At 31.9% G+C, this 27,978-nt stretch overlaps 2 protein-coding genes across 4 annotated transcripts; one reads left to right on the top strand and one right to left on the bottom strand.

Annotated features, from left to right (window-relative positions):
- The first annotated feature begins 12 nt into the window (after nt 1-12).
- Nucleotides 13-14,793, top strand: LOC108767338 (clavesin-2). Of its 3 annotated transcripts, XM_018517146.1 has the most exons (7): nt 13-297; nt 1,095-1,237; nt 9,909-10,099; nt 10,862-11,066; nt 11,814-11,937; nt 12,351-12,563; nt 13,126-14,793. In XM_018517146.1, exons 3-7 carry the CDS (start codon nt 9,943-9,945, stop codon nt 13,813-13,815), a joined length of 1,389 nt encoding a protein of 462 aa, XP_018372648.1. In that variant the 5' UTR covers nt 13-297; nt 1,095-1,237; nt 9,909-9,942; the 3' UTR covers nt 13,816-14,793. The 3 variants fall into 3 exon arrangements, with proteins under 3 accessions (XP_018372648.1, XP_018372646.1, XP_018372649.1); XM_018517144.1 differs by lacking the exon at nt 1,095-1,237 and having other exon boundaries at nt 14-297; XM_018517147.1 differs by lacking the exons at nt 13-297; nt 1,095-1,237 and adding an exon at nt 5,912-6,330.
- Nucleotides 12,453-27,844, bottom strand: LOC108767337 (fatty-acid amide hydrolase 2). Its single transcript, XM_018517143.1, has 10 exons — nt 27,418-27,844; nt 19,530-19,737; nt 18,085-18,288; nt 17,742-17,947; nt 17,215-17,357; nt 16,955-17,133; nt 16,398-16,787; nt 16,085-16,267; nt 15,768-16,003; nt 12,453-12,524 (listed from the first exon to the last, which is right to left on the bottom strand). The coding sequence occupies exons 2-9, from the start codon at nt 19,731-19,733 to the stop codon at nt 15,905-15,907; spliced, it is 1,608 nt and encodes a 535-aa protein (XP_018372645.1). The 5' UTR covers nt 19,734-19,737; nt 27,418-27,844; the 3' UTR covers nt 12,453-12,524; nt 15,768-15,904.
- Between the last annotated feature and the right edge of the window lie 134 nt (nt 27,845-27,978).

The raw sequence follows: 27,978 nt of genomic DNA, 5'->3' as shown, positions 1-27,978 counted from the left end.
TCGAGTGGTGGGAAAAATCACTTTATCTGGCATCACTGCTTTCGCGGTAGACGTTTCGAGTGCCGAGCGGCGTTTCCTCGACGATCGACGTGCACGTAGCGGTTAAATTGGCACGCAAATCCGCGGAACGCGACGCGGGAATTCCCGACGGCGATGGACTGGCAATAATCACCGGGTCGCGATCAAGCCCGCGACCGAACGTCCATCGTTCTCGATTACGGTGTGATTTCCGGCTTTCCTGCACTTCTGCGCTTCTGGCGATCCTATAAAACCGCCAGTTACAACGCGCGGCATAAAGTAAGAACGCCATATAAAAGTTTCTTTTGCAAACCTGTAGCATATCAAGTTTTGCATCAATATACTCTTTATTTAACGCATAAACTTCGAATATATGTATATATATATATATAAATCGTATGTATATAAATACGTAAATATTCAGATATTATATACACAATATATATGTATATACGAGAGTATACACACATATCTGTATATTCATAGATTTTAAAATTAGAAGTGTGTGGTTAAATATTTATATTTTGTACTTATACTTTTTTACGTATTTATACTATTTTATATTTACAATTTTTATATCCAATCATTTCTGATTTCAACATCAAGGTATTATAATATTTCCGGTTATATTTATATACATACATTTCAATGACCGTTTTTTCGAAATCAGGTCGTCGTCGATAAACATTCAAGGCTGCATTTTATTCTAATTATCTGAAATTGCCATCTATAGAAGCTTATATATAATATAAAATTTATATTTGTAATTCTGGAACAATTTTTATAATAACGTTGTCATTATATTTTATACAATGCGCAGTTGTACGTGTTGTAATCAGGCAAAATTGGTGAAAGTGCACGACGATAGAAACGTACAGCTATAAAACTGTAAAAGATTAGCGAAGCTAAGAAATATATCGTGCGAGATTTTCAGGTACATATTATAAGGGTGACGTGCTTCTATGTTTTTTCTTTTCTTACAAAAGCTCAATACACATTTGTGTATTTGCATGCTCCGGAAATCTTATTTAAAACCTTATTTAAAGGATCTTTAGATATTTGTCCCTTTTTTCTAGACACTTTTTAAAACGCGATATCACTCGTGGTACATACTCATGAAACATGCGTACGTGTACACAGTGAAAGAATAACTAGAAGCAATGTAAACCAGCACGGAAATCGATCGAACCCCATTTTATCAGGCTCTAATACCGGTTACGTGAGTAGGAATATCGTCATTTTTATCGGCGCTCGTTTAGCGGAGTTCAATTTAAGGTGATAACGCGCAAAACGAGGCGTAGTTTGTACTACAAGAATTTCTAGCATTTTGTATCTCTCTCTTTCTCTCTCTCATTTCAGATATAAAAAAAGAAATATAATCTTAAGGCTATAATTTAGACGATATTATATGTACATGTTGTTTGATTTATTTACATCTAACAAATTTTATGATGTAATTAATTATTTTCAAAATTCTTATATTATATGTATAATGAAATTCTATTTTTAACTTTATCATCTAATAATTTCTCCTTAGTTTAGTAAATATTTTAATTAATTTTATATTTGACATTTGTTTCTCTCTCTTGCAAGAATGTTTAATAATCTCTTTAAAAATTGGAACAATTTTACATATCTAATTCTTTTTTGCTTAATATCATTAATTTGTAATAATTATAATGTAATTGTATATATTATTTATTTGTTATATTTCATAAATAATATAACAATTTACGGTTCAATTTTCAAAATTTTGACTTTTAATTGTTACATTTTTTTAGCGATATCCTGAATCTTTAACTCTCTAAGCACTAATTACTTGAAACAAATTATAATTATTCTAAACAAATTACTTGAAAAGTTTTCCCGGTTTCTATTTAAAAGAACTATATATACAGGGTGGCCCCGAACGTTTCCGTCAGACTTTAAGATTTTATAGGAAATTTAATTCTGAACAAAGAGTTTTCTATAAACATATAAATCGAAAAATGCTTCCTTAAAGAGTTAGTGCTTAAAAATCTTTGAAATCACGATTATTTTATATTTGAAAGATAATTTAATTCTCTACAACTTTTGTTTCAATATTTTTTGTTAAACAAGTTATACATTCCCTGATATTTGTAAAAATACAAAATATAATCGTGATTTCAAAGATTTTTTTAATCTTTGAAATCATTAACTTCTCAAGTAAGTTATTTTTTGACCAGTGTTTATAGGAAACTTTTTATTCTGAGAATTAAATTTGCTATAGAATCTCAAAGTGTAGCCGAAACGTTTGGGCCACACTGTATATATAATCTATTTTTGCATAGTCAATTTTTATAATAAATAATATGCGAAATCTTTTGAAATAAACGTTATAAAATTCCGTCTAAAATGTTTCAAGTGATGAACTTCATAGCAGGATATTTTTTATGTGCTAATTAGACTTGTAATGAACGAATGATAGCCCCTCACTGCCCGAGTAAAGGAAACAGACAACTCTTTATTGCTGCCATACGGCGTTTTTACCGTTATACATTACGCAACTTCTTCCTCGGACAGACGTGCGATATGCATGTACTATTGCATCGTCATGCGTCGCACGAACGAATATGAAAAAGCGTTTCGAACAAAGCCGAACGACTTCCGCACTGAGAAAAAAATATTTGTAAATTCCTGACAGAAAATGCATCGATAAAGTCCGGAAAATTGTATCTTGCCGTTTTTGTTCATATTTTGCGGATACAGTTGTTGCACTTCGGATTGTTTCGGATTACCGAATTAACCAACAAAAGTTATCGGTAAGGTCTTTGCCTTTATCTATAATTTATGCGTTTTTCGTTGTTTACGATATTTGACATAATTGATATAATTATATCATTTACTGTCCCAATAATGTTCCTATTATAATAATATATCCACAATAAGCGATTTGACGATACTAATTGCGAAAAGAAATGAGATTTTGCAATTGGTGACTAGCGCACACGAGTTGACATACGGTTGAGTCATGCATACTTGTTAATACATACCACGTATCGCTATATCCGTAGATAGAAACCAATAATGGAGTCTTACTTCTGAAGCAACGTAAGAAATAACATGCTTAATTTTTAATAAATTTTCTAATGCAATTCCACAATTTTATGTTTGTTAATTCATAATATAGAGATAATATTGATTAAAAATCTAAGTTAATTAATTTATTTTTAAATTTGCAAATATAAAAGCATCACGCAAAATTATGTAATTTTTATACAATTTGGCATCGCGATGTTACCACTATGTCACTTCCTATGTAGATTACATGCGCGACTTATTGGTAAAGCATTGTGAAAAGACGTGCTTAATTTTTAATAAATTTTCTAATCCACTTTCATAATGTTGTATTACTAATTCAAAATATGTAGGCATGGTAGAATTGCTTTATTTATTTTCAAGTGTATAAATAAAAACGTAGACAAAATGTATTTTTGATGTTTGTATGTCGCAATGCTATCGGATTGCTTGATATAAAAAATAATATAATTAACTATTTGATATAATAACTACGTGTACAACTTGTTTCTGAAAAACAATTCAAGAAACAATAGAAACAATGTTTAATTTTTAATAAACTTCTTAATCAAATTAAATAAACTTACATTTACTATTTCAAAACTCAGCAAGAGGGATGATAGTTTCTGATTTATTTTCATTTATACAAATAAAAGTGCACGCAAAATCGTGTATTATATGAACTATTATACGTGCTTAAAATGATCATATCATATATTGCGGGATCGTTTAACTGTTAGCCGAGATTGCAATGAAAGCACCGTTGAGGCGCAAAGTATATTTGAACCCCGATAGTGAAATGGTTTTAGATTTACGAATATTAGCTCGCGTTACGCGACATTTCAACAATCGACTTTATTTTACTTTGTGTTATCCACATTGCATTGTACATTGTTGATTGTACGGCGCTTATCGTCAATATATGCAAAGGAATGTGCACTTCATGCACTTCATTTAAAAAAGCTTCTACGTTTCTGAAGCAATTAAGATGCGATCTGCTATTATTTTTTGTGCGCTATTGTACAACAACAAAGATGGACATCTGGTAATTTTCTGCGCGTCTGTAGACGGAGCAAACACAGCTAATGATATGTTATTTTGCAATGAATGCAATATGCAAATTTTTTTACGTAATATTTTATGCACGACGTAGAATGCGCGAATTTGGAAGAATTCGGAAACACGAAAATCTATCTATATACAATATTTTATAAAAAGTTGCCTATATGTAATATTTATATTTGAGCATTAATTAATATACTTGAATTTCAAATTATTAATTCTTATTCTTATCCATCATTGTTCAAAAATTTCTTTCAGTAATTATCTCAAAAATTATTGAGGTAATCTTGTGATATACAGCAGAATTATCAAATTTGTGACAATTATTCATAAATTATACATGTATATGTGAATAATTTAGATATATAAATTATCTTAAATAGGAAATTTTCTTCTGCATATTAATATTTTATTGCATAATACTTTAAATATAAATTATTTTAAATAATACTATTTTTATGCTTTTATGCTTATCTTTACACTGTATAGGTATATACACATATACACATATACATATGTATATATAAAGATACATGTAAAGATAAATTACTTTGACACCAAATTATTTTCAGACAACACTTCATACATATATTTTCGCTTAATATTCCATCTTTCGAAATTCTTCCTAAAAGAGTTATTCTTAAATATTTTTATCAAAAAAGCAGGTGTTGCGTCTCGATAAATTTTATGGTTTATTTTGGAATTCTAGAAATAAGAGTCGACACTCCTCGCTTCGCGTGGCCAAGTAGGTACATAATACGTACACTTATTGTTACACCACCCACTCACATCGCCCTGGTAACGTTTTGCTCAGTTCCGCTCGTCGATAATCATGGCGCTAGTCACCATGCACATGATGTATCCTTGTCTGGTGAATCGTAGACAATTTTTTGGAACGCAACAATGGTTATAGCGTTCAGTAAAAAAGCAGCTTTGCCATTGTTGTCAGATTCTTTAATATAAAATATTATCTTTAATATATAAAATATATATAACTTTAATATAATATTTTTAGTAATTTTAATATAATTGTTTATACATTTAAATCCAGTGAAAAATTAAGGATGTATTACACATATTTCAAAGTAATGAAAAAGCAATAAAAAAATTATAGATTATTTTAGATCGCACTTAAAAATAACACAATATCTCGTTTGTAATCTTATTATTTAATACAAATAATTAAGCAATGGGTCATATCTGGATCAAAAATTATTTCAAAAACTAATATTTTCTAAATCTGTACTAATAGAAATGTATACAAATGTTTTATAAAATAAAATTCCCAATTTTTTATACAAGTGCTTTAAGTATTAGAGATAATTCATAGTAAAATTACATTGCAATGTAGAGATTAATTATTCTGTAAATAAAAAAAAATATTTATTTCTTCTAAATCTTTGTAACTAATGTTTGAATCGCAATAAAACTTTGCGTAAATTATTTTGAATACTTAAAGCTCGACTTAAAATATTTATATTAAAAAATTGAAATTTATATCATTTTTAATTTTAATTTATAACATAATAAAAATAATAATAAATAAAGTAAGTAAACGACAAAATCAATGTTATCCTTGAATAACACAATCGTGTTATTCAAGGAAAATAAATTGTTACAAACATACTTTCCATACTGTATACAGTTTAGTTAAGCTATAAATATTAACACATCTATAAAAACAGATATAATCTTTAAGGGTAGGAACTAATCGTTATTAAAATATTAAAATATCTTACAACACAGTAGGCAAAGATGGTTTTTCTATTGAACGCAGCCAATTTTTCGGGATGAGATTACAATAGCGGGGGTGCAAGGAGAACATGGAGCGGTGAGTCAGCGGCAAGTTATTGGTAACCGGCTTTCCTCTCTCTTTCCCTCTCTCTTCATCTCTGCCCCATTGGCGAGCTCTTTCCGTCCCGTTTCTTTTTTGTTCTCTCGCACCGTATAATCCCGTTGTGGTTATTACCCCTCGCTCTCCGTCTGATGTTTCTCAACGCTCTGACACTTTCGAACGAATCGGCGCCGGCCGCCGCGAGCCGCGAGAGTCCAAGTAACTCTTCATTGCGCTCACAGTTCTCTCGGTCGCGCAGGTGCGTCGCCGATTTTGTCCTCGTGTTCACCATCACGACGTTTCCCGATTAGGAGCGCAAAGAGAATCAGGAATCTCTTCTCCTTCGCAGATTTATACGTGATAGTCTCTCTTACACTGTAAGTATGGTGTATTCTTTTCTTTTATCTTCTACCTCGATTTTTCTCGCTTTCGTTGAAGTTTCATTGTTTGCGTTCTTACATAATGTTTCTTAACTCTCCAGAGCTGACTAGTGAGAGTCTATTCTACTCATTCAATTATAAATTTCTTTGTTAAAATTATTAAACAATTCAATTTTCTTTATTATATATATATCTGCAAATTTGGATTATTCTTAAAATATACTTAATATTCACTTTCTGTTATTTTGATTCCTTGATAATACCCTTTTAATTAATTATTTAATTTATTAAATAAGTCTTATAGATTGTGTTAGCATCAATAATTGTTCAGGTCCGAAGGGTTAATTAACTCTTCGGGGCCGCTATAATTACGTCTGTTTTTCTTGTTCCTTCATCGCTTTCAATTTGCACGCCAGTGCGCAGCTTTTACCGTGTTGCCGAGGTAGTAATTAACGGTTCGGTAAACTTTACCGGAGAGACAGACATATCTGACGTAATGGTATAAATTAGACACGTTGTTCTATTTTTCATTGAATTTCTATTTATCTTCTCGACTAGATCTACTTTAAACGAAAATCATCAACAAAATTTATCGAAATAGTTCGGTTTTGTGGAAATATCATTTTAATAATGTCTCATATACAATCAAGGATTTGAGATCCGTATCGACAGGAAAGCTGTAGGATATGCAGGTAACAATTTTGATATGTGTGACTTATGTTCTTTATTAACTTACGAGACGTCTAAGTACCGTTTCTGAAACCGGCTCTGACCGACCAGTCAAGATATCGGTCGTCCTCAGTTTCATTCATCAACATTCGCAGTTTATCTTGGCTCACATCAGTTCATTTACCACACTATCTCGTTAGCGTTAATTACAATGGTTGCGTTGAGTAGAAAAAAGCATTGTTGTAAGATTTTTTTAATAAGATTGACTTATATATTTAGTTCCAGTAAGAAACTAGAATAAAATCAACCATATTAAAAAATTTTACAACAATTTCAAAGCTGCTTTTCCTGCTGAACACAGCTAATTAAAAATGTACAATTTATTTTAAACTGAGAATCAAATCCTCCACTGATCCTCTCGAAGGAATATGAAATATCCCTTACAAGGGAAGGTGCTAAGTGATATAAAAAAAATTAACATTGTTAGTCGAAAAGCCACGTTCGAAATAAGTATTCTAGATGGTCCAATCTTAGGATCCTACAGATTCTGTATCTGACTTGGATCGGAATTTGTTTGGCCATTTTAACTTAAACAAAAAATATCTCGAGAACAATACATTTTGAAAAAAAACGTTTTAAATAAAAATTGTAGAGATTGAAGAGGGTCATTAGATGAGCTATTTAGATTTTAGGTCCAGGGTGTTATTGATTCCCAAGCGGACCAATATTTAATTTTAATTTTAATTTTAATTTAGTTTATTGCAAAGCTATATAAAAAAGATTACATGTTAACAAAGTAATAGACATAAAATATGATACAATAGACTATAGTTATACATAAATACAATAGACAATAGTAGCTTGCAAATGGTTAGGTGTTAGAAAAATTGCTACTACAAAGCCTCTATCAGTAACAAAAAGAATAAGATAATGCAATATTACTTTTAGAATGTAGCATGTTTCCTTGTCAGCTTAGTTTTCTAGGCTACGTTTCAAAACTTCCTCTCTGAGGAAAATTTTACTCGAAAGCATATAAATCTTCATCGGAGAGGAAGTTTTGGAATGTAGTCCTGAATGTCATCTCAGCAAAATTTCGTGCTATCGACAATGATCTAATTTTTGCCCAGTGTTGTGTTCCGAAACGATTGATTCGATTGCGTCTCGACGTGCTAACAGCTTGGAAAGTGTAAGGGATCGTAAATCGATCGATCGCCCGCTCGCCCGTTGCAAGGTCGTGTGAAACTTTCGCGAAATAATTATCCGAACCGGTCGAAAGAACGCTCGCATGACGCGCTTCATACAAGGATGATTTTCTGTGAGTCATCCTTGGGGCAATGCGCTGCACTTTGCTATTAACGCGAGGAAAAAGCGAGATGCGAAATGAAATCTTTCAAGACGAGTCTTATCTCGACGCTTATTTTACGCTATTCTCACCTTCACCTAGATGTTCGTCGGATTCAACTTATCTTCCAGCTAACGAGTACAAGCCGCGTTATTTTCCAACGTGGAGCAGCGCGATCGCGAATTATCGCTTTTTCAGCAAAAAACATCCGTTAGATAAATTTCGCATTATTTATCCGATGGAAGCGGCCTATAACTATGCACAATTTAAACCTGTAACTATACACTTTGCGAATCACTCATCGGACGTTACACACATTCTCTTTGTTACCCGGTGCAATGTGCAGTCGTGCTTGAACGCGACACGCAGCTTATGATTCAGAGCGCGTCCCGCATTTGCCAGCGGACACGGTTCTTCTCATGTGTTGCTCGTATATATATATATATAGTATATTTGTTATCCGCTTCGTTAATAATAAAAAAATAAAATCGCCAAAATGATGAAAAAAAAAACGAAGTTTATTTCTCCTGAGACAAATGTTGAAGTATTGCGAAACAAATGTTTCTTATGACATTTCCATCGACATTTATTAACTATGATAAAAACATTTCTGTGACATATATCTCATCAAATGTAAAAAAATAAAACACAGATATATCATGTATATTTGATAACTAAAGAGTTGAAAATAAAAACCGAATATCACCTACTCTGTGCTCCAATTAGCAGAGCAACAAATCACAATAACATTAAAATGATGTTAAATGAATCGTAAGTAATAGAAAAGTGACTTAGTGGATCATTTTGAAGTTATTTTCATGTCATTTTAATGTCACGATGATTTGTCTTTTGTTTGGGTGATAAATGTTTCTACGTATATATTTTTTTCCCATATTGAGGCCGGTATTCATAATCGATTTTTATTTCAAGACCATCTTAAGTAATGTCTTAAGACGCTAATGCGGCCTTCTAATTGGTTCGTGACATCTTAAGATTGAACTTAAGGCGGTCTTGAATATAAGAACTATGAATACCAGCCTGAGATAAAGTTACTTGTCTTACAAAATTTATTTATGAGAAATAATTTCACTGAAATATATAAATATTTATTTAAATATGCGCAATAAAATGTTATTCTTAGCAAACAAGTCATCTATTTTATTTTTTTACATTTGATGAGATATATTTCACAGAAATGTTTTTATCATAGTTAATAAATTTCGATGAAAATGTCATAAGAAATATTTGTTTCGCAATACTTCAACATTTGTCTCAAGAGAAATAAGCTTCGTTTTTTTTCATTATTTTGACGATTAATCCTTGTTTTCACCTTGAATTTGCTTTATTATTTAAACTCGACCCAAATAAAATTACCATACGCATTTATATTTATATCGCAGACATAAGTCTTTCATTTACGAATTCTCGACGTCAGATTTCTCATCGGATCTTGTGAATGCTTCGAAAATATCAAAGTTCGATATCGAAAAAATTTTATCGCGTATTTTAAAACGAACAAAAATTTGTGTTATGAAAAAATGTTTTATTTGTTATAATGTTTCAGATTATCAACGCGCGCATCCGAAAAGGAAAATAAAATGTCCGAATACTGCGAATATATGTGGTGCGATCCGGCCCGAGGTCGTAGCAGCTTGGTCCGTAGCATTTATGAAGAGGGTGGCAGATTCGATAAACGCGATAAGAAACTAGCCATTAAAACTGTCAGGTCTATACTTCGGCAAATGCCGGATGTAGGTAAGAATTATACCAAATAAAATCGAAATTAATGTATCGCATGTATATCGGAGTACCGCTCTGTATAGCTCTTATGAGAGACAATATTGGGCCTGTTCTTTCTATGACTAAACTAGTGTATAGTGTATTTATCCATGAGACGTCCTGGAAACGTCTAATGCCCAATTTCTTCACTTCCAGATAAGTTGCGGATAACTTTATCCATGAGAAATCTCCATTGTATTCTGGGAGTATCTCTTGGATAAAGTTATCTAGAGAGAGAGGTGAAGAAATTGGGCATAAGACATTCAGAGGGCATAGAGACATCCTCTAGGTGTCTTCAGGATGAGTGTACACTCCCCATACAGCACAAACATCTCTTGAAGGAATTGCTACATGGAGAGTGTATACTTGTTATTATACTTAAAATAAAAAAGATAATATTTAAAGTTTCACGAAAATGAGAAAAAAATTTAATGTTCAATACAGGCAAAGAACTGAAAGAATAGAACTCAAAATAAAGTAATAATCTGACTATTCTATTTTCCAATCAAGTGAAGATATCAACAACTGTTTTTTACAATTACCTGAATAAAAGTAATCTTTATTTAATTGTAAAAACGTGAAAGATAGACGTCATCGACGATTAAGGACAAATATTAGTATGTTCAAACCATATTGTGTACACACTTCCGGGGAATATTCTCATTCGAATTGCTTCCGGTTGCGCACGGCATTTCACGAGTAGCATCGCAATGATCGACCTTTGTTTGTTATTTTCAGACCTGGAACATTGCACGGATGAGTATATCACGCGCTTCCTGCTAGCCCGGAAGTACCGCACCGAGCAGGCAGCGGCTCTGATAGCCGCTTATCAGGCGCAAATAACACATCGCCAGGATATCTTCGGTAATCTCACCGCCCGAGACCCGGCATTGCAGCGTGCGCTTCGCGCAGGTATACCGGGTGTCTTACCTGCACGTGACAGGTATGAATAATGATTTCCCAAGGAACACACAAAAGTCAACAGAAAATTTTAATGACTTCATTTTGATTCTCAACATCAATAAACAGTCAAATTTCGCAAACGTTTTGAAAAATTTATAAATTTTCATAACGTCAAAATAAAGTCATTTTTACTTTTTCTCTTGACTTGGTATGTTCCTTAGGCTCTTACAGCCAGTTGGTTTCTGATGAACGCCCTACTAATGTATGCTTATCCTTTCCGTCGCTATCGGCACGCGCCGCGTACGTGCCGGAAATACTTCGTCCTGCACATAAATATTATCATGGTATATTTTCTTTTATATAAGAACGCAAACATATTCGTGATCGAGCTATTTAAATGCTTTTGATAATAATCTAAGCTATTTAAAAGAGAAAACAATTTTATCTCTTTCTTAATTGTTTTAATAATTTTAATAATTAATAATATAATATATTATAGGACCGTACATTTAATAATTAACTTTAAATATAAGTGGATAAAACAGAAAATTATTTGTAATGATCATTCTATAATAAGCCATTGGTAATAAATCAGAAGTAAGAAGTTAGAAATTGATTAATCACAGTTGAGTATGAGAAGAATAATTAATTATGATTAGTCAATTTCTATTGTAGTTACAAATTTTTGATTAATTATTACTAATAGCTTATTGTAGAATGTGTGAATACTTATTAGTCAATTATCTTATAATTTCATTAATTTTTGTTTTACCATAAATCATTATAGGAAAGGCAGATGCGTGCTGGTTATTTTGGCGTCGCAATGGGATCCTGTAGCCGTGCCCGCATTGTCCGTTCAACGAGCGATATTCTTAGTTCTGGAAATACTTATTCAAGATCCTCGAAATCAGGTACACGTTCATTATTTATTAGTCGATCGCTTATTCTATGAAATCAACTATTATCATATTATTATAAAGTGGCTGCTTTTGTTATGTTTTTAAAGCAACGAATTTTTTAAGAGCTTAATTTTGAAAGTTGACCAATGTATCTTTCCTATCTTGACGGAACTAAACCATAAAAACATATTATATATATATAATATTATGATATAAAAATTTAAGTTCAATGTTAATATAAAAATGTAAGCGTCGAAGTTCGTAACTCAACCATAACGTACTTATATAACGAGGTGTTTTGAAGCTAATGCTGTTTCATTCAGCTAAATCTAGATGACCAGTCTAGACTCGGCGTCCACTTCTACGCTGGAATTATTACACACTGCTTGAACGCTTAACGATGACCTACGGCTCCTTTTTTGCAGCAATCCGGTTTCGTCGCCGTGGTAGACTGGAGCGGATTCTCGTTACGGCAGGGCGGTGCATTGGGGGCAGCGGCTCTGCGAAATCTAATAGCTGCTCTACGCGGGCGATTTCCCGCCCGATTCAAGGCGATACACTTCCTCTCGGCGCCGCTCTACGTCCAGGCAACTCTGGCCCTGGTGAAGCCATTTTTGGATGAGAAGACGCGGAATAAGGTAAGGTATACATAAGTGATGCATGAAAAAAATCTTCTAAGGCCGATATTCATAGGCCGGTATTCATTCATGACACATTAAGACTATATTTAAAACAGTCTTAACTTGTAAGACTCGACTATAAATATAAACCTAAGTAAAATATGTCAATTGACGCAATCGGCTTGAGTGGGGACAAATATTTACATAATTATAATCATGCTTCAATAGTTCGATGTACGCAACGAAAGATAATTATAACTGTAAAATTTTATTTGATATTTATCGTAATAAAAATTTATTATTACGTCTGCGTGTAAGTAGATCAACTAGACTCGGTAATTTATTTCTGATCATTTGCTATCCAGTTTTTATCGTATCTAGCAAATACTGTTCAACGCATAAATCTATTTCCGTTGCTTGCTTACGACGTAATCTGCAAGAAAAACATAGTGTAAACTGGATTTCTCGGTAGAGCGATACCTTCAGAAATATGCATAAATGGCTACAAATTATTATTTAGACTCATTACTGATAACTGCCCCTCGAACGCAAAAAGATGTTATCGTTTCTCTCCTGGCAGATTTATCTGCACGGCAACAATCTCAGTACGCTTCACGAACACCTGCCAACGGACATCCTGCCGGCGGAACTCGGTGGAACGGGGCCAGCCTTCAACCCGGGATTATGGGCCGAGCCGGTCATCCACTCGGCGATGAAAGAGGCCGAGCTCGCCGCCGCCGCCGCTAAAAAGGGAAAAGACCATCATGTCGACGTGCAAGAACCGGCCAACCTTCGAGACGGATCGGAAACCGCAAATGAAAACCATCAGAGAAGCGATGGCTTGGACATTCCAACGAACGAGAATAAAATATTCTTGAACAACTCCGACAATTCCACAAAACTCTCTTATGGGAGAGCGCTGCAAATGGATGTAGAGCTAGATGTAATAAATAAGCGATTGAACAAACAGAAAGAGGCGACGGGATCAATAAAAAATAACGAGGACAGAGTTAAGGAACAATTACACGAACGAATCAGTAACGGAAACATAAATGAGACGCGTCATTCTGAAGATAGAACAGATCAGTCCGATACCATTGACTTGGCGTTTTTTGATGCGGATATCAACTTGAACGAGTTTGAGATGATTTCCAGCAGGTCGTGCAACGAGAGCAAGGACAATTCGTTAGACAATAGATTAGAAGAAAGGGCTCTCATCAGCACCGGCAACAGCGAAACACCGTCGGAGAAAACGAATCTCATAACGTAATATCGATCTCCATAGATCTAAGTATTTATAATACTTACTGATAGAAATCTATCTTTTCCTGCTAAATGAATTTTTTATAAGTGACGAGAATCTCTAAATAACAGCTCGAATAATCTCGAGATATCGTAATCTTATGATCGCAACAAATTCTCTTGTAGACTATTTTCTAGATAAATTTGGCTCGATGCTTTTCTGGTTATGGATTTCCGCTTTCTTGGAATGTATAAAACCAGGAGGTGAAATTTTTATATTGACCTTAAAATACCATTAGAAGTAAGTATTACAAGCGCACTGAAAAGTCGTCGAACGTTTTCAATAATTTTTGTCCTTGAACTGTACTTATAAAACGTGCAAAAATGTTAAATTTGTATTGAAGTTTATAAAAATATACGACAAATTTTTTATAGTGTTATGATCCTTGCATTAGGCATGTTTAACTTGATTATGACAATTGTTGAAAATGTGGTATCTGTTTTATCAAATTATACATAGGCAGCTCTTCCTAAAACAATTTAATTAATATTAAAAAGACTGTAATAGAAAGATAAGGGCTGTTCATGCTATTTCATGATCATTCTTACATATTTAATAGAAATCAGGTATGTTTTTGAAAATTTGTAACGATTGGTAAAATGTCTTTTCTGTAGTTATGAGAACTGAAGAATGAATGAGCATGAGACATTTCGTGAAATATATAAATATCGTACATTACAAATAATGTAGTCTTATTGAGATCATATTTCTTTGCTAGTAGCAAAATAAATATTTTCAATACACAATCTATATTTTTTTAAAATAACGTACATATATAGACACTTTAAATAGCGTCTACGAAATACATTTTTTTTCAGCTTACAAACTCAAATGCTGTATATTGAACGTGTACTGAAACTTATTCTTCCAGTAACTATTTGTCTCATAGATAAATTTTTTTGCATAAATCTGCATTTTATACATATATGTAATAAGTTATGTATTACAAAGATAAATATCAGAAAATTTGAAATTTGTAGAACTCTAAGATGTGATTTATTATGCACTGCATCTGAATGTATAATAATTTTGACGCGATGTGATATAATAATATATATTTAAGTTAAAATTATATTGTAAACGTGACAACTTACATTCCGCACTTCTTTCCTTTATATTATATTGATTACTGTAAAAGTACTTAATTAAGCTATAAAATTATCTTACGTTATCCATATTAATGAAATAGTTTGTTATTCACAGCAGTAATGCTGAAAAAAGAATAATGGATATATGAGGAAGATCTAATTGTGATGAAATAATATAATAAAAATTTATTTCGATAGATAAAATATATATATGTATAAATTTTCAACATCAATACATGTCTTAAATAATATAGAATGTCTTATCACATGTTACCAAAAGCACCCTGCTACCATCTGATTTTACATACATCACGTATGAAAATAGAAAATTCTATGTATAGAAGTCTGAGGTATATAAATACTGCAATTCAACATAAAATTGAAAATATTCGTATTTAGAACTATCTTCTCTGTTATATAAACATTTAATGTCTCGTTTTAAAAACTAAGATTTCCGTTTTTCTCATGCAAGAGCGCGTATTTGCATATAGCGACATTTTTATTTTATGTTGAATTAATATCGTTAATATAATTGGCTGTATTAATATCGTAACATCGATCGTTATATTATTACAAGGAGTTCCAACAAGCAATTGGTCAGAAGATTCATGTACACTTTCTTATTTAGATGTTATATAATATAAATGTTATCTTGGAATTTCATAAATGCAAAGTTATAACATAATCGTATATATATAAACTTACTTCATCACGAAACTTACGGAATATCAAATATTATAAGAAATTTCATATTAAATGCGTGTGAGTATACATACTCATATATACATATTCATCATATACATAATCGTATTTGTATAATTTGTACTTTACCTCGATAGTGTTTACATAGATGAAAATCTTGATATAAATATAATACTTCGCAAGAGAAAGATGGCAGGGTCGGTAAGATGAGGCTTTTATGTGTGTATCGTTCATTCATAGAATTATTGTCTATGACAGTATTGACATCAGGCTACTATTGCTGGTGGTACCCATCCTCCGAAACCTCGTTCCAATTCTTCCGCAACAGCGAGAGATAAATGATCTTGATAAAGTCCTGCTACGACCTATATGATTAAAACTATATTACTTAAAATACAAATGAGACACTACCTTTTAATTTTGCATAGAAATATACGAATACACACTTGTAATCCAATGGGAAGTCCTTGTTTATTTAAACCTAATGGACAAGCCGTAGCCGGTAGGCCTAATACATTAATGATTGCAGTATAAGAAAAGTTGAACGGCTTACACAACGGTTCATGGTGCATTGGAGCTGCAGTTGGATGTGTTGGATACAAAAACACACCGTCTTCTCCTAAAATATCCTAAAAAAAATATGATAAGTATAAAACATCATGTATATTTTCATATACAGAAAAATTTTACAGCAATAGTGACATTTAAAGCATACGTTTATAGAAAAATCATACAACAAAAAAAAGAACGCAACAGTACCTTAAATTCCTGATAAAGATCTTTACTCTGTTGCATAAGTCGAACATGTTTCTCACTTCCATGTTTTAAGCCACATTTTTCGAATATGGCAGTGACAAGAGCAACCAAAGTGTGATTGCTCATAAATAACATCCATTTAATAATTTCAAACCAAACATTAAGTTGACCTTTTCTATTGGTTAGCTCGTATGAAAAATCTTCCTCCTCCTTGCATGACATGTTTGCCAACCAGAGGGCTATGCTTTTTTTAAACTTCTTTACGTTTACTTTCGTGGCTTTAACTTTGTGCGCTTTTTCGAAATAATTTAACACTCTTTTCATAGCGGCTTTTATCTCTGGATCCACTGGCGAAATCAGATACTGACCACCATCGTCTTCCATATAATAGAGCTAAAGTTACACAGAAATATGATTCCCTGGTTATTATATGATAAATTATTAATCTTGATATTTTGCTGTAAAAGCATGCATATATAAAGTAAGATTAAATTCAAGAAAATCTAATTAAATTTAAGAAAAAATAATTAATTTTATTTCAATTTTAAACCGTAACTTACCTTGATTTTCGAAATATCCACTTTCTGATTTAACTTCAATAAATCGGCATTTTTATCTGCGATAATTTTAAGAATTAATGTTAAATCTTGTGCAAATCTACACATTGGTCCAATGGCGAGTAATTGCTCTTGATCATCGCCATGTGCACTAGGATATTGACCATCATTCGAAACAATTCCTATAATTTAATAAAAATATAATATTTTCACGTTGATAACAAGAAATATTTAAATTATCCAAATTCTCAATTCTTCCTCACCCTTAGTTGGCTTATGACCAAAAATTCCATTGAAGAATGCCGGCATACGAATAGAGCCACCAATATCCGAGCCAATTCCAAATGGTGATCCAGCTGCTGCTTGTATACAACCTTCACCACCCGAAGAACCGCCCACAATATGTCTGACAGTAAATAACAATGAAATAAGAAATTTTTGTAGGATTTAATCTTATTATTTCTATAGTACATTCAAATTCAAATTATAATAGTTATGAAGAAATTTCGTAACTGCTGCCTAATATATACATTGGCATACTTATAAAATACATTAATTTATAATATTATAATACATATATTGAATATTGAAACAAATTCAATAATTATATTTTACCATTATTCTTTGTGATTTAATTGTACATTATAAAGCAAAATTTATTTTATCTCTTCAAGAATTTTTTCAATAAAGTTTCGATAAATAATTATGTGTTTAATAAATATTGTAAAGTAATTGGAGATATTATATTATACCAATAGTACATATTGATATAATTACCAACATATTGTACCTTGTATTATATGGATTCTTGGTGATACCAAATAAACAATTACTGCTTTCCCACCACATTGCCAGTTCTGAAACATTTGTCAGTGCCAGAGGTATGGCTCCAGCTGATCTTATTAATCTTATCACTTCTGCATCTCTATCAACGACAGTGTTTTTTCGTATAACTAAACCGGCCGTTTGCTGCATGTTTTTGACTGCAATACAGTCCTGCAATGCAATAGTACAAATGATATCCTTAAATTATAGTCACATAATTATGTTAACAGATGATAAAAAGCAAAAACTTAATCGTTTAAACTCTTCTAATGAAATTAAGTTGTGAAACAAATAAGAATCAAAATTACCTTGGTGGTGAAAGGTATGCCAAATAATGGTTTTTCTTTGGCCAGAAACTCCACGGACGGAGCATCCTGAGATTTTAACAGTTCGTCGCATTTTCTCGCTTCTTTAAGAGCTTCTTCAAAGCGTTCTGCGACCACACAGTTGAGTATCGGTTGAATCTCTTTTATTCTTTCTATATACGAAGATACCACATCTTCGGAAGTTAACTGTGAATAATAAATAGTTACATAATCGATTAATAATTAGCCAACATGGGCAGAAGTGTGTCGTTTAGGTAGTTAATCAGGCTTATCCTGGGCCTATATTCTGTAACTGTTTTACACATTTACCGACAATTGTCGGTGTTTTTGCGCAGATATTTTATATGGTGAAAAAGCTGCGCAACGACACCGACAACTGTCGATAGGCGTGTAAAATAGTTACAGAATATAGGCCCTGGTCATGTTATTAATTATTATGATATTTATTAAGTTCTTTTATGTTTCGAAGAAACGATTAACTCCTTGAGTGTCAGTGACGCACATATGCGCAGAAAAAAGTCGTGCCATTTTCGTCTCATGACGCATATGTGCGCATTTGAAAAAAAACATGTTTATACTTCATCGATTCGACTGTAATTTGTTAAATCATGGTTTTTGAGGTCGCTGAATCCAAATTTGAAATCGGATTTTCAAAATTCAAAATGGCGGATCCAATATGGCGGACGCAAGTTCGAAAAATGGTTTGATTTCTACAAAAATTTGTATCTCTAGATGTTCGTGATCGCGAATTTAGAATTTGAGGCCTGACTCTAAGTATCTGAAACTCGGATACATTATGACGAATAAAAATTCAGCAAACCATTCATGGCAAATTATCCATCGTAAAAAATGTAAAAGAATTTTTTTTTGTTTTTATATCCCGCTCTCTGCCGAACCCAGAGTCACGAATCGAGGACGTGGCGGTTGTTGACTCCGTTTTTTTTACTTTTTGTATTTTTTTTATTTTTTTGGTGCTTTTGGCGTTTTTAAATTTTTTATTATTTTTATTTCCATTATGATTTTATTCTTTTTTTGTTTTTTGTTTTTTGAAAATCCGATTTCAGATTCAGATTCAGCGACCTCCAAAACCATAACACTAAAATTATAGGATAAATCAATGAAAATTTTTTTCCAAGACAAAAATGGCACGAAAAGCTGATTTTCGCCTGACAGCTAAGGGGTTAATGGTATTAATGGAAAAATAGAGAACATACAGGCGAGTTATTTTTATTTATTATGTTTAAGATAAGCATCGTAATAATATTGGTCATATAATTAATTAAAAAATAAAACTTCACTTTTTTATTCGATAATTTAAAAAGATTAGCGAGCAGATAACTGGTAGAAACTTATCAAAAGCAAAAAAAATTGTCAGAATTTATCAAACACTGAGGAAATTCAAAAAGTGTGAGACAAGAAAAACTTACTTGTCTATTTCGAATTTTTAACGCTAAAGTGGTTGTGCTGTGCAGGAGAGTTAAATCTTTGATGGGTGGTTGAGATTGTGCCGGCCCTCTGACAAAAGCAACTAACAGTGATACTCCTCTCACAATTAGTTCTACCAAACGATGGCACACGCCTAGGATCTGTCGAGTTTGCATTCTGCCTCGTGTTTGCTCTTCAATTAACATTCACCTGCCAAGAGAGAAAAATATACATATTTGCAATTTTAATTATTTTAATGTGTTTAATCGTCCATTATATACGAGTACATATTCATAAGATGCATTATTCACTGACAAAAATAAAAATATACCTTCCTGCATTATATATTTTGATTAGTCAGAATCCAATTAAAATATTTAATAATAAGCGTAGTAATTAAAATGCATTTAATATTAAAAATTGTTTTTCTTCACAAAATTATTTGTTCATAAATATTCGTACGTCAAACTCGTTAAAAATAAAGTTTCACGAAGAAAATAATGATTCAATTAATATAATTCGCTATGATTCACAATGTATTCAATTGCGTAAAGGTCAAAAATAAAATAATGCACAAGAATAATCGGTTTAATTTTGTAATTTGAAAATTGTAAATGCGCATCATTCGAAAATACGAGCAAAAAATAGGAATTATTTCTATATTATGGATTTTATAGTATCGTTATGCATGACAATGTGTGCGTGTCTGAAATTTATTATGACGTAGTGTATACTGATCGAATGTAAATATGAATCATCATTCTGCCTTGGAAAATGTTATCGTGTGAAGATTATCTCGCAATACCGTACGAGTACGATTCGCCTACAACTTATCGCGTTATTGCCTTCTTTTTTGACATTCTGAATATTCTGTTTAATACATATTTTAATAATTCCTCATATTTTCCACATTGTTTTCCACAAATTCGTTAAGATAACATTTTCAATTGTTAAACAAATTTATTTTTGAACGTTGAATTATAATATCTATGTAAACTGGTTTGCATGGATAAAATAAAAAGTAATTCTTTTCATATTCAATTATAAATGAAAAAGAGGGAGAAAAATGAGGATTAAAGGAATACATTTAACGGAAAGTACGATATTATTTCCTTGTTATTTTTTAATGAGTCGCTTTAAAATCACATTCGTTATGTTAAAAAAATAATTAAAAAATGATATCGAAATTTATTCTTTTTTCTTGTAAATTAATGCTATATATCCACGGACAAGTAAAACGTACTAAAACAGTTCATTGTTAGCGGAATTTTACTGTGAACATTGGTCTCTAAATATAATATCGCAAGAAATATTTCAAAATCGTGCTTTGTTATGCTCGATTGCGTACTTCACGTACTCACGACAACTGATGACTTAACATACGTGACCGTACGTTGGCAATAAATATTAATGAGTAAGTGGCAAAATTTCGCTGTCGGAAAATTACATACATATTCCTAAGCAGACCGATTCAAGGGCGTGAATTCTAGAACGATACACGCTTACGCACTTAATCCGGTGGACACCCATTACTGACATAATCACGAAATTACATATCAAGGCTAACAGAACAATACGCTTGAATTTAAGCAGCTTTGCACATAATGGAATTACAACAGGGTGATCTCGTATGCTTTTGTACACGATGGCAAAATGTCGATAAACTATTCGTTTGTACTACGACTGTTTAATTACGACGTTATTTGCCGAAGAGAGTAAAAGTTTCAAAGCTTGTCGAGTCTTGAAAGTGCAAATTCACCTAGTTCAAACAGCAATTTAATTAGCAGCTTGAGCTAAAAGTTCGAAATTTAATACAAGTGGTATTTGTTTGTTATTTCACTTGCAGTGTTGCAAATGTAAAAATTTGCAAATGTAAAATAACTTTTAATTCATTCTTTTCAAAAGATCTCCGTCAAATTCTATGAACTGTTTATGTTTAATATCATTTTTATGGGCAATTAATTTAATATATTAAATCAAAGCTTGTAAAGCTTTATTTTTCGCAGTAGAGATCTTTCACGTTTAGAAAAATCAGTTGAGAGATTTCATATATCGCGTAGTTTCTGGTTCACAAATTATGAATATGTCATATTTCACGTCTCTGATTCATTGTCGTATTTTGAATGATGTTGGAGGGCTTGTGCGCGAGCACGAATCACTTCTCGGTTTAAACAAGGCTATTTCATGCAATCACTCAAGATACACAAGGTTATAAAGTCGCTACGTGCAAGAGTAACGATAATACGATTGAAATAATGCAAACAAGTGGAATTTAATAGTGTCCTATTCGATACGTTCTGAATCAACATTCGTTTATTACGAATGTAACACGATTTATGTTGAATTACTTTAATTAGAAACTTGAGAAAATAATAGTTTATTACGTGTATACACGTGCTAATCTGTAATATTATTTATTATTCGTATAACAATGCAAACTCATTGTTACGGCAAGTTTTACGATAAGAAGTAGTGCAACTTGAAAAGTTAAATGTACTTCATTACTATTATACAGAGACAAAAAAAATAAGGATAATTCAATTCATTTATAAACAAGAACATTTACATAAAAACCGATTTGCAAACGATGCGCTCTATACTTTATTCGAGCATGAATTATTAACACCAGTGTTGTTAGTATAAAAGTATATATCAGACTTCTGCATAGTTGAGATGGTCAGAAACAAAGTGGAATATATGAACGTATATTGTATATATACATATATATGAGACATATTTTTCATAAATGATATTATATAAATTTTTTCTTGGCAAATTGCTTACCATTTTTATTGCGAACAACTAATACTTGGAAATACTTGTACAGATAACTTAATACAAATAGGATACCATCATATACTCTCAACTTAAAAAAATATACGACAAGAATTACATGCATCATGTATTATTTATCTATCGGTGAATGACTGGGAAATCCTCTTTATTGTTATATTTTATTTAAGAATTTTAATACAATTTCTAATTATCTAATATGTGTGTTTTCTGCTGTGATTGTACACTGAGAGAAAAATGTTTTGTATTTGTAACTATAATTAGATATTACTATAATTATGATTATTACTGCTATAATAATAATAACGGTAATTATGTATACAGTTCTAGCAACAAATGTATATAGTTGGCAACCTAAAATGACTAATTATAGTTATTATAACCATAAAATAATTGAAATTATCATAAAAATGATTCAAGTGACTATAATTTTATAGTTATAATTTGGGACAACCATATTTTTTATAGTTAAATAAATAAAATTATAGTAATACCTAATTATAGTTACAAATACAAAACATTTTTCTCTCACATGCATTATCCTTATTCTACACAATATCACGATATCTATCATACATTGTTAAATTGACGTAAATTATCGCAGAAAGATAATATTTATATATTTGATGTAAACACATATTAGATTCATATATGTTTATTTATGAATGTAATAGAGGAAGTAATAAAAAAATATCGTGTTTTTTTACATCATTACCGCTTTTTTTCCGCTAGGAATATCATAGCAAACATTATTTACGACACGAAACTAAAATTGAGGATTATTTAATTGAAGTTAATTTATTTTGTTAGACAATCAATACGATCTCCCAAGGCTAGCGAATCGTCCATCAAATATATAATTCATCTTTACGATCAATTATGTCATAAAGATCAATTATACTATAACGACAATTATATAACACAGAAAGAAACGATGATTCGACAATTACGCGAACCATTAATTAACCAAGGTTGCCGAATAAAAGAAGCAAAGATCGAGACTGTCTGAAAAGAACACGAAGTGTATCACAGTGCGCAAAGTAGCGCGTCGAATACAATCGTTGACACGCAGATGTGTAATTTCGTCCAAGGTTATTAACTCTAACGATAACTTTTCCTTCTAGTCATCGATAAATTTTCATTCAAAACGCACCTGTCTCGAATTTAAAAGAATGCTTATTGAGAAAAATTTTTAATAAATTAAAGTTAATTATTTTAATATGTAAAGAAAAGTACATTTTTAATGTATATGAAAATATATAAAGATAAAAAAACATGATTTTTTACAAGAAAACGTTCTAAAATTTGTCGTCGTGAATATATGAAGTATGCAATCATGCATAACAAAGCACAATTTTGAAGTATTTCTTTCTCTCGACGTTACACAGGGTGTCCCAAAATTCGAGGATAATGCAGCGTAAAACTTCATAAAAAAATTAAATAATAAAAGTGTAAATCATTTTTTTCCATGAAGCATTTTTTTAAGTATAAAAAAGTTTAAAGTTTGACTAATAAGCATCAATTAAGAAGTTATCTGTCAATGTGACGTGCGCGTAATAGTATTAGATACTAAACAAAACATTGCCGCTGTACGCACACTATCACACGGATAGATGACTTTTTAACCAACGTTTATACTTTAAACGTTTTTATTTAAAAACCTACTTTACAGAAAAAAGTGGCTTACTTTTATTACTTAGTTTTTCACAATAATATTACCTACAGATTGCAATAAAATTTCCTACGGATTTCGAAACACCCTATATATATAGAGACCAATTTGAAGATTAGTTTAAATTTTGCCAAAGATTAGTAGAAATTTTGCTAACAATTAATATCTACGCATTGAAGGTTGAGGATTGCGAATTGGAGATTAGAATTTTAAATAACTAATTAAAATTAAGTAATAAATTATAACGTACAGGTCAATTAAACGAGCAAAATAAAGCAACATAATAAAATAAATTTTATTTATACAGTCAGTAAAAATTCGCTGAATTTCGTATTTAATGAAATTATCTTCAGTCGTATAAATCTTAATAAATTATTAAATTAAGCTATAATAGAAAGATAATGAATAAAATAAGATACGTTGGACAATGTAACTGGAGCAGCAAGAAGTCACATCATACAAGGTAGACATAGAAGTATGTAGATTAAATTAATATCATAATAATAAATTATATAACGCTTTTCTCAAAAAGTCCAAATTATAAGAGAGTCCATAATAAAAATAGATGGGTGTAATAGTTGCAGTCCATGATAAAAATAGAACTGATTCTCCGTTTATTAGTAAAAAAAAAGTAAAGGCAAAAGAATTTTTGTATAATTAATCCACAATGTTAAAATCGTTGTCCATAGTGTCTAAATATAATTTAAAACGATCTATATGAGATATAAAAAAAGGTGACGCTATGTAAGATCTTAGAAAAGAATATAACGTGTGACATATATAATACTTCTTACTCTTACAGATATCGATTTTATGACAATGGCTAAAGATGAATTATTATTAAGTGCGAAACGTTCCACGATTCTTTTGCTAATGCAAATAAAATTTGTATTTTATTGGTCGTCTTACTTTGTTCGTTTAATTAACTTGTAGATACGTTGTAATTTATTACTTAGCATAACACGAGCTGTTGTTTATTTTTTACTAAAATTACTAGATTATTTATTAAAATTATTAGATTATCGGGCTAGTCAAATTCTAATCTTCAATTTGCAATTCTCAATCTCCAATACGTAGTCTAATATAGATTTAAAGATTTTTGACGTTATTTGATGTCACAACTTCACATCCTTTGCAATTCATCTTTCTTTTCTTTTTCTATATTTATATATTCAAAATTTAGAAATAGACGATGCTATCAGGTGAAAAATCAAATAAAAATAGAAAAAATCCATTAAACTTGTAAGGTTTAGACTAAGATTGAGATTGAATTTGAATTTGACCAATCAAAGCAAACTAAATTTGATATTGGTGTTCTTTCTTCTGATCGATTAAATTCCAATTCATTTTTAATCTGTAATCCGATATAGGTATTACTTATTTCTCGACCACCTACTTCTTACTGTTCAGATTGCGAGAAAACTATATATTACATTTCTTCTTTTAGTCATTTAAACATATTCAATAATTATTTTACATATTGCATAAATATGCAGGAACAATCTATTTAAACAAAAATATTAGAAAATTGATATTTTAAAGAGTATTTTATCAATTTCAAGTACATCTTCTGCTTCGATCGATCGGAGGAATTCGACCGGAATAATCGCCTGGCTTACAGCCATACATTTGTGGTTGACATTCACCTAATTTGGCGTTCTCATTATTCGACGATTTCGCGATTTCTCGCGATAAACTATATTTTATTCCGGAAGTAAGTATTTGTTTACCGGTATGTACGTCAATGTCCGTCGCAAAATATCTCGCGTGTTCAAGAGACGTTCAAACAAACTCGGTAATCGGAAACCTATCTCTTTGTCTCACGTTAACGACAACTGTTGTTATTTATAATTCGAAGTCATTCGTATAACACTCGAGCGATGATCTTTCGTTTCGGAGAAACGAGGAATAAGTAGTTCACCTTTACGCCACTTCGATCTTCGAGGATATACACGTAAGATAAATACCAGTTAGTGGATATAAACCAATTATTAGACAAAATAACGAAAAATTTAAATATTACGCTTTTAATAATATTATATGCACGATCCTAAATTCGTCTTATAAATTTTTTATAAATAATATTATATATTTTTATAAACAAATTTATTTGGAGTCGTACATGTCATTAAATTTAAAATATTTATTTTTAATATTTAAAATGTGCGTCATTTTGTCCAATAATTGGATATCTACTAATTGTTTATTAATTAATACGTTTACCTTAGGCTGAGACACAATTAAAAAGCAGACAATGAAACAGGAACAGGGAATAACACAAATTTCAATTTATCAGAAATCGTGTGTTCTGATATACACGATTTTTTATAGATTGAAATCCGTTTATTCTCTGTTTCTGTTGTATGTGATTTTCAATTGTGTTTCAGGCTTGAGACGTCTTTGGCGAAAATGTTTTTAAAACGTTTTGGAGTTGATTGTGTATCTTGAAATAAGGTAAAAATTATAAAAGCGTACATTCCATTGTACGCGATTTCTGATAGGTTGAAATCCGTTGTTCCCTGTTCCTACTACCTGTACCGTTCAATTGTGTCTCAAACTGAAGGTCTTGAACAATGAAAAGTATAGACAATAGGAATAGGGAATAACAGATTTTAACCTATCAAAAACAGTACATTTTAGTATACACGGTTTCTGATAGGTGGAAACCTGTTATTCCCTGTCCCTGTGCTTTTCATTGTGTTTAAGGTTTAAGACATCTTTTGCAAAAATGTTTCAATGCTCATTTCCACCAACGTAGATTAACTTTAATCTCGGTTCATTTAACAACTTACTCTTCGTCTTTTTCTAATCTTTAAAACTAGAAAAAGACGAAGAGTAAGTTGAACCGAGATTAAAGTTAATCTACATTGATGGAAACGGGCATAAAATGTCTTGGAGTTGATTGTGTATCGTAAAATAAAATGAAAATTATAAAAGTAAACTATTCTATACGATTTCAGATAGATTTCAGATAGAATTAAAATTTCTCATTTCCTGTTCTCATTACCTGTGCTTTTCAAGGTATCTTGGGCTATTATCTTGGGCTATTATCTCGCGCGTCTGCAAACCACAGTCGATTTTTATCCGTGCCGCTCCCTTGCACGAGTAGTCGACGGAAGCGGAACGCTCACCAATTACAACGTTTACGCAAATAGAGATTACCGGCGTGCCGCGTCAACCCGCACATCGGCAGAGTCTGCCTTTGTGAAAAGTACAAGCGATAAAAACGCCTGATCCGAATAACAGATTTCAACCTATTAGAAACCGTGCATTCTACTTATAAGTAAACACAATTTCTGATATAAGTCGAAATCTGTTGAAATTCCTGTTGCCTGTGCTTTTTATTGTGTTCAAGACTAGAGAACGATCCGGTTCCTCCCTGCCCCTTCCGTAAATTCCACGGGCGGATCACGCAGAATACTCACCGGGTTGGGCGAACGATTTAAACCGGAATTCATTGACAATGTCACGGGATCCTGCTTGTACTCTTTTTCTCTCCTGACGTCTGCCTCTTCCTTCCTTTCCGTATCGTTGCGACTCAAGACGCGGCCGGCGATTTTTCCGAACACGAAGCGATGACTGGCGTCGAGTGCCGTCGTGGACTCCGCTTTTTGCACAGGAACGACGCGCTGACACGAACACAATCCACCCACCACCGCCGTTCACTGTGCTCCGCCGGCTCCGCGCGCGCGACTCACTTCACACCGATCGGGTGACGGGTCAGGTTCGACTCCTGCCCGAGCTGCTCCGATGTCTTGCGAATCTAACCGAATCTAACGGCCTCGAGCGCGGGATGAACGGCTTCGTGAATCGTGGAAGGTTCAGGAGCGGTTTTCGATTCTGCCACACCCTCGATTTCGTATTCGAATATACAGGATGTCCTTCGAGAGTCCACGATTTCGGTGAATTTCAATGGTTCAGGTTCCTGACGATTCGTGGGATTTTCTAATATTGGGGGGAAAAAAATGTAGAAAATTAATTAAATT

This window comes from Trachymyrmex cornetzi, unplaced genomic scaffold (assembly GCF_001594075.2).
Source record: "Trachymyrmex cornetzi isolate Tcor2-1 unplaced genomic scaffold, Tcor1.1 scaffold67, whole genome shotgun sequence".
Taxonomy (NCBI): domain Eukaryota; kingdom Metazoa; phylum Arthropoda; class Insecta; order Hymenoptera; family Formicidae; genus Trachymyrmex; species Trachymyrmex cornetzi.
This window is presented reverse-complemented; position numbering and strand designations above follow the sequence as displayed.